General features: G+C 40.8%; 2 protein-coding genes across 2 annotated transcripts in view; one reads left to right on the top strand and one right to left on the bottom strand.

Annotated features, from left to right (window-relative positions):
• Nucleotides 1-313: 313 nt before the first annotated feature.
• ap2s1 (adaptor related protein complex 2 subunit sigma 1) lies at nt 314-4,399 on the bottom strand. The gene is made up of 5 exons (XM_058079693.2): nt 4,243-4,399; nt 3,735-3,884; nt 3,396-3,509; nt 1,627-1,686; nt 314-1,173 (listed from the first exon to the last, which is right to left on the bottom strand). The coding sequence occupies exons 1-5, from the start codon at nt 4,243-4,245 to the stop codon at nt 1,072-1,074; spliced, it is 429 nt and encodes a 142-aa protein (XP_057935676.1). The 5' UTR covers nt 4,246-4,399; the 3' UTR covers nt 314-1,071.
• A 1,932-nt stretch (nt 4,400-6,331) lies between these two features.
• The window catches only part of arhgap35a (Rho GTPase activating protein 35a), a 67,936-nt gene continuing 66,516 nt past the window's right edge, over nt 6,332-7,751 (top strand). Inside the window, exon 1 of the mRNA XM_058079668.2 lies at nt 6,332-7,006. The gene's annotated coding sequence lies outside the window, so the exon portion shown is untranslated. The remainder of the gene's footprint in view (nt 7,007-7,751) is intronic.

Here is a 7,751-nt window from a genome sequence, read left to right as displayed (position 1 = left end):
GGCAATGGAGCGAGGGCGGCAGAAGGGGCTTGCGTGATGAAGAGTAATAGGCCGCTGTGTCTAATCGTTTTGATTTAGCTTCTGGGGTCGGTTCAGTTACAGCTTGAGTGGTTTTATGTTGCTCAAGTGGATCTAGCGACTGATTTATTGATCTCGGGCAGGCTGTCAGACTGGCCTCATAATTGAATTGGCAGTGTGAGGTGTAATGCCGACAGTCTGGCGCTAGAGGGTGCCCTGGCACCGCATTGTAAAACATGACGTCATTATCAAAGGTCTTGAAACAGTTAACCGGAGAAGACTTATAGAGGCTAAATCTGTTCACATACTTTATTTACATATAATGGGACATTTTGGGGGTATTGTGCTGGGAGACAACACTAGTAAAAAAAAAAGCAGACAAAAGGAAGCAGTATATATTGAACTACTCTACTCAAAATACAAAAAGAAACATCTGTTTGGTAGAATAAGGTTAGTATTATGTTACGATAGGTGGTGGTGTATTTAAAAGCCAATAAGTGACACCTAATACATTTATTTAACAGGTAAATACTGTTTGAAGCACACAAGTAGCGTGCTGCTGGAATGAATGCGTTCCATGATATTCAACGAGATACACTGCACACATCATACTAAGCACACACAGCGGTACTGCTTCCTAAAATGTGCGACATACAAGCACCACGTCATTAAGTTGAAATGCCTTTGCAAAGGTACAGCTGTCACCTGCTCGCACACTCAGGCCGTGTGTGACATGACATCACCAGCAGGTTTTAAAATCATGTTTTAAAAAAGGATGACGGGATACACTGCACTGATCATGATGGTGCTTCATTACAGTAGTGCTTTTAAGATGATTGGAGAAGATGGTGGTACGAGTTTCTTCCCTCTGTAAAAGCCTAGAATTCAGATTCTAACACAGGGCTTAAATACATATTTTTTTAAAAGTCCCTGAAATGGACGGCCTTCATGAGCAGTGCAACAACATGACAATATATGAATTTCTATTGGAATAGGAACTCCCCTCCTGTGACAGGACAAGGAGGGATGGGGATGTTGAGGAGGTTTTGTATTCTACTCCAGCGACTGGAGCATGAGGAGCTGCTTGAGGACCTTGGTCTGACTGGTCTCCCTGATCTCGCCGGCGAGGAACATCTCATCCACCACTGTGTACACCTGCAAGAAAACGAGATGGCTTGGCGGCAGGGCTGACAGCAGATAAGTCACATCAACAAGTTCTGAACAAAAATAGTCCAAAGAATAGCCAAAAGCCACAGACTGAAAGCAGATGTGACATTATCTGGTTCCCTCCTCACATACATAAGACTTCCTGGAACATTGCCTCATGAAATGACGAGTTGTCAACTCATCACTTATGAAAATAGCCACTGAATCACCCAGCTTCATGTAAAAAAGATGACAGCATTTCTTTTGTTTCTATAAGTGGAACATCAATTGGGACAGTTTTAATTCACAAGGGCACCAATGGCAGCTGGAGAGCAGTTTTTTTTTTCCCTCCGCACCAGTTAGTGTTGGTGTTAATTAGACATCGGTTGCTATGGAATCACAGGGAAACATTCATGTGTCTTTCGTACTCTTGTCACTGATAGTGTGAACATTTCTTCTCACCTTGTAGAAGTTGAAGACGAGGTCCAATTCACACACGTTGTGGAAGTACTCGTTGAGCACCTTGCAGGAGACACACAATGGGGTGACTTCACAGCATCATGACGTGATTGTTTAGTTGCAATAATGGTAAGAGTGAGATATCCATTTATTTTTTTCCACCCATCCATTTTCTATGCCGCTTGTCCTCACTAGGGTCACGGGGGGGGATGCTGGATTCTATCCCAGCTGACATTGGGAGAGAGGTGGGGTACACCATGGACTGGTCACCAGCCAATTGTACAAGACCATTTTATGGAGTCAAAGATCAAAGAAAGTTAATTGGTTCCATACCTGACTGATAAGTGCTGTAGGATTCAACATTAATAAGGGGAATATTTTTGTAGTTGGAGCATAGAAAAACTGTTTATGACTTCCTAAATATGATTTTTTACCATTATTAGGGCCCTGTAGACACCACATTGCGTAACTCCTATGCACAGGCTATGGGATCACTGCAGGGACAGAAGATGGCCGCCGCTTTGAGTATAGCATGCTACCAAGCTACTAGAATAGAGAAATTGGAGGCTAACTAAACCTAAAAGGTCTACAAGCGGAGTGGAGGGAAAAAAATACAACGCAAGAAGCCACAAGTTACCACTTCCTCATGGAATGGGAGGAGAACTTTAGTCATGTCGGACTCTGCATCCATTTCTGACTGCGTGTCGTGCAAGTTAAGGTAATGTAATGTCTCATCAATGTATCATGGCTGACACATGGTGACCAGAATACTACATGACTTGTTTTTCAATATTTTGGACTAATAATAGGCCATAGTCAACAACAAAGCTTTTTACTTTTTTGAAAAAACACTGAGCTGCAAAACAGTCAAAGATCCTCTAAGACTACACAGCTTTTATGGTAGCGTTAAAGACAGAATGGAAAAACAAAGCCAGAAATACTAATTTAAGTTGATATATGTATTCCATTTAAAAACAGGTCTTTATTATATGCAGTCAACCCTTGCTACATCGTGGTTCGAATATCGCTCCCTCTATTGCAGTTTTTCAAAAATTATTGCCGTTTAGTGGTTGACTATGGCCCAGTATTAGTCAACAAATATTGAAATACGTACATGTTAAATGTAGTATGCTGACCACCAGGCATCAGTGATGACACAGATCACCGATGACAGTACCTTAAATGTAATTACCTTAACGTGCATGACGTCAGCCATTACATGTCTGACATGATAAAGTGAAAAAATAAGTTATCCTCCCATCACATGTGGAAGTGGTCTATTTCTGGCTTCTAATTATCTTTCTTCCTCGCTCTATTTGAAACCCTTTCTGTTAAGAATAAATTAATTTGAAGCTAACTAGTTAGCCTGCTAGCATGCTTGCTAGTGATTCCGTAGCCTGCGCATTAGCAATGTGGTGTAAAGTGACTATAGGGGTGTTTATCGTGTCAGCAATGGTAAATGTTCGACACAATGTCACCCTGTCGTAGATGATATTTGCTTAAGAATTTGTGGTCCTGAAACCAACACTATCTTTGTGTTTTTGTTGTAATAAGATCTTAGAGCAGACTTTTGTAAAGTGCACCACCCTCAAGAATGTTCTATTAATGTTCAGCAAGACATAAGAATGTGTTTTTTCGAAGACAAATCATTAACAGACATTCCTGTAAACAATCAGACCGGAACAACTCAATCATCATAGCTGACTTGCTGAGCAGCTCCACTGTATGCTATATACAGTACATTGTGTGCTTTAAGTGTGTGTGCGTGTTACCTCGACAAAGTTGTGGATTCCCTCGAGATATGCCAAGTTGTTATCAGTCACGTCCACACAAATGCAGAAGTATAGCCCAGCGTAGCGTCGGTATATGATCTTAAAGTTTCGGAACTGTTGGGGTGGGGGGAAAAGGCCATGTCAATTTTATTCATGTAGAGCTAAATCACTGTAGATGTTATCTCATTGACCAAAGGACTCAATGGAGCCCTACTGTCACCAATGGGTCTTAATTTGGCAAGGCTAAGTGAGATGCTGTTTGATGCAATCAAGGTGTAGCATGTAGTATGTCTATGCATTATATTGTTAATACGTGAGATACTTTTGCATATTCCTCACCTCCACAAAGTTGGTGTGCTTGGCATCCCTGACAGTCACCACAGCGTGCACTTCTTCAATTAATTTTTGCTTCTCATCATCGTCAAACTGCATGTACCATTTGGCCAGTCGTGTCTTTCCAGCTCGGTTCTGGATCAAGATGAAGCGGATCTAACGTATGGGACAAAATCATCACAGTCAATGTTTGTACATGTCAATGTACTACACTACTATACCTCCATGCTAACTGTTAGCATGGGTGGACAACTTCATTCAACTGCAGCCGTCCTGTTAGCGTTAGCCAAAGTGTAAGACAGGAGCAGCTGGTCCACAGTAATAATTTTAGTGCTGTTTCAATTGTTCATCAGAAAATAGTTTAGCTTTGTTTATTGCAGTGGTGTTAACATGCGATTTTAGCTTTAGCGATTGTAATTTAGCAAGGCAGCTAATAGTTGTATACGGTGAGCGGTGATACGGAATGAAATCTAAGCTTAGATAGCATTGCTGGGTCTATTTGTGACATATTTACCATTTTCTTCTCCTAAACGTACACCTTAGACACTCCAGAGGCTCGTTCTTGGACGATTATGCCGTTTTTCGACAAAAATACATCAGTAACACCTCCGACCGCTCGCCCGCTATCTTTTACCAAGCTATCAGGAAGCGATGTAAGAACTGGTGACGTCGCGTTGCATGCTGGGGGATGCAGTTTTTAAATTCAACCAGTTAACTGATAGTAATGAGTCGTAAAACTACAATAACCGGCGTTCTTTGGTAAAACGTTTCCTTGTGCATTTTTGATCACATGACAGGCTCAAAATAATTAGACATTTGTGAAAGTAAAAAAATATATACAGAGCATTAAAAAATAAAGAAGTTGAATAAAGTAATAGTCTTACTAACATTACTAATCGATATTATAATTATAAGTTTGTCTGAAAGCTTCCTTAATTTGGCACTGTCATTAGATGTTGGTCTGAATCACCAGCTGGTTGACCACAGACGGGAAATTTGGACAGCCTTCCTCGCTCTCTGAGCATTCATATGAATTAGATGGGGTGGAGGAACTGGGGCTGTCAGGCATTGCACAACGTTTGAGGAGAGGAATGTACGAACCCTTGGGAACTACAAGTATTTCAGCTGCAAATGCAGACAGAGGGATGAGGTGAAATGTTGAGGAAACAACAATGGCAAGGACTTCTGCCCAGAAACTACGGAAGGGAAACTGACGCGGATGTGAAACAGAGGCAGATTATTATTATTAAGAGAAACTTTGACCCCTGCTGATCTGGTCTTGTGTGATTGGGGTCATGCAAATATTGCTGGAGAGAGCACAGTGTGATTGGACATGAGTCTGTGTGTTTATTTAAACAAAGGTCAGTGCTCTTTCAACACAGCCTGGCTTTTAGGCAGGATCACTTGGCGAAAACAAAAATGCATATTTGGACCTAGCACGGTGCATTATTGGTAATCTCTTTGGCATAGTCCAAAACGTGTAGACCAGGGGTGTCCAAACTATGGCCTGGGGGCAATTTGCAGCCCACATCATGTTTGGCTCATGACATTCTAGAAACAACAAATAGATGTAATAGTGTTAATAATAATTTTTGTCACAACAAACACAAACTTTTGTCTTTAAAAACGCATAAAATGTTTTCATTAATTCATTCATTTTGTACCGCTTTTCCTCACAAGGGTCGCGGGGGTGCTGGAGCCTATTCCAGCTTGTTTTATTTTTTGTAAAAAACTTTTTTAAAAAGTATCAAAATGGCCTGGGCATGCTTTGACTTTTCCATATGCAGCACTTGCAGTGTATGTTGATCTACAATGGATTGGTTTTAATGTACCAAAATTGCCCCTGCATACTTAAATAGTAGAAAAAGTTTGGACACCCCTGGTGCCAACTACTGACGGTTGTTGCAATCACATGGATTTTAGTGTGGTAGTGTGGCTTTATAAAAAAAACTACATATCATAAAACGTGTATATTACAAATATAGCATACATGGCGCATTAGGAGATGCCTTTTATGTTGATATAGTGTAAATAAACATTTTATATATTTTTTAAAAACATGTTGATATACAATGGATTGGTTTTAATGTACCAAAGTCGCCCCTGCATACTTAAATAGTACAAAAAGTTTGGACACCCCTGGTGCCAACTACTGACGGTTGTTGCACTCACATGGATTTTAGTGTGGTAGTGTGGCTTTATAAAAAAAACTACATATCATAAAACGTGTATATTACCTGGGAAAATATGAAAATATAGCATACATGGCGCATTAGGAGATGCCTTTCACGCTGATATAGTGTAAATAAACTTTTTATATATTTTTTTAAAATACAATTAAATTAAATTAAAAATATATACATTTTTAGGGCCTACTCTGGAATTTTTTCCCACTGTGTTGCATTTCATTTACCCTTAGTTGTGACTACAATTGACAATAAATGCAATTACATTAACTGTGAACACGCTAACAAAACATATATTTATTAAAGTCTATTCGTGAAGTCGTTAAATATATATGGAATATATATTTTTATATACATTTGAGTGACAGGAGGTGGAACGTGTGTGATGGTGAATGTACAAGCGTGTGTTGTAATTGTGTGTGTGCACCACTGGGCGAGACTGTCTCTCTGTGTTGGCGGTGAAAGAGGAGGGGAGATGCTGCTGCTGCTGCTGCTGCTGCTTGGAGTCGGGAAAAAAGGGGCCGCCATTATTGGGAAGCTGACAAAAAAAGAACCCACAACCGTCACACATTTTTTCTAGCTTGCCAGGGAGCTCAACCACACGAAGGAAGACACGGACTGTTGGCTCCACTCTGGGTCATTTCAACAGACGAGATCTCGATCGCCTCTCCCCCACTCCCGATTTTTTTTTGAGGGGTTTTGTTGTTTCGGACACAACAAAGGAAATAATAATTGCTCCAAACAACGTGGTGGCGAAGCAATACAGACTTCAACAAAAGAGCGATTCTTGAAAGCAGCGGCAGCAACAGCACCTCCTTTTTTTGCTTCTTGTTTTGTTGAGGAAGACTTTGTGCTGCATTTTCCCCGCTTGCGTCCTAACTAGCATGTCTGTTAGCCCTCCGGAACGCGAATGCTAATGTGAAAACTTCAGTCGTCAGCCTAGAAAGTGGGAAAAATGAACATTTAGACTCTTTTGAGACAGATAACGCGGATAATAAGTGTTGGTGGGGAGTGTTTTTGTCTTTTTTTTTTAAAGACTACCCAAGAGAGAAGAGAGGAGTGGACGGAATCCATAGAGGAAGGAATGTTATGGTAGGTACTCATTTTAAATCAGTCACAATTTGCTTTTATTCCCTGCTAAATAATATGTCAAATTATAAACATTTGTGAATAACAAGAAAATGGGAGTAAACCCCAATCCCCACAGGGCTTGTTATCCAACCCCCTTACTTGTAATCATAATTCTTCCTCATATTATAATAACAACAATGCTCATGTGTGCATTTAAAGCTAATACACAGCAAGTTAACACACCAGTGGAGTGTACCAAATATTAAAAGCAATTGTTTGCAGCGCAACACCTGGAATGCATTGGTCAGGCCTGCAGAAAGTGCACACAAAATGTTGGCTTGAAACAACAATCATGACCGGCGGGTAAACTATTACATCTAATCAGCAGAATGAGCAACAAATGCGAGTTGACGCGTTTTAGCGCTTTCAGGGACAAATCCTTAAATCATCCCTATTGGCTGCATATTTGTATTAGTCAGGCTGTTTAGCACATTTAAGGCATTTCTATTCCATTTCCTGCACCGTGAGGTGATGATCCACTTCTCTGGATGAGCTCACGAATCTTATTTTATGCCACTCATGTGTCACGGCTTCATTTCACTGCAAAGTGGTCATTGCACCCACTCCCCCCACCGCCCCCCTCCTCCTTTTGCCAGGCCAGCCACTCCCTTTCTACCCGGTGCTGCTTCCCTTTTCCTTCCCTTCTGTCTGGATACTCGGCCACTTCATTCCAGGAGACATGTCTGCTTTACTGCCACACACATTT

The sequence above is a fragment of the Doryrhamphus excisus genome, linkage group LG8, assembly GCF_037039965.1.
Source record: "Doryrhamphus excisus strain RoL-2023G ecotype Guam linkage group LG8, RoL_Dexc_Guam_v1.1, whole genome shotgun sequence".
Taxonomy (NCBI): Eukaryota; Metazoa; Chordata; class Actinopteri; order Syngnathiformes; family Syngnathidae; genus Doryrhamphus; species Doryrhamphus excisus.
Note: the sequence above shows the minus strand (reverse complement) of the source record. Positions and strands in the feature narration are given on the sequence as shown.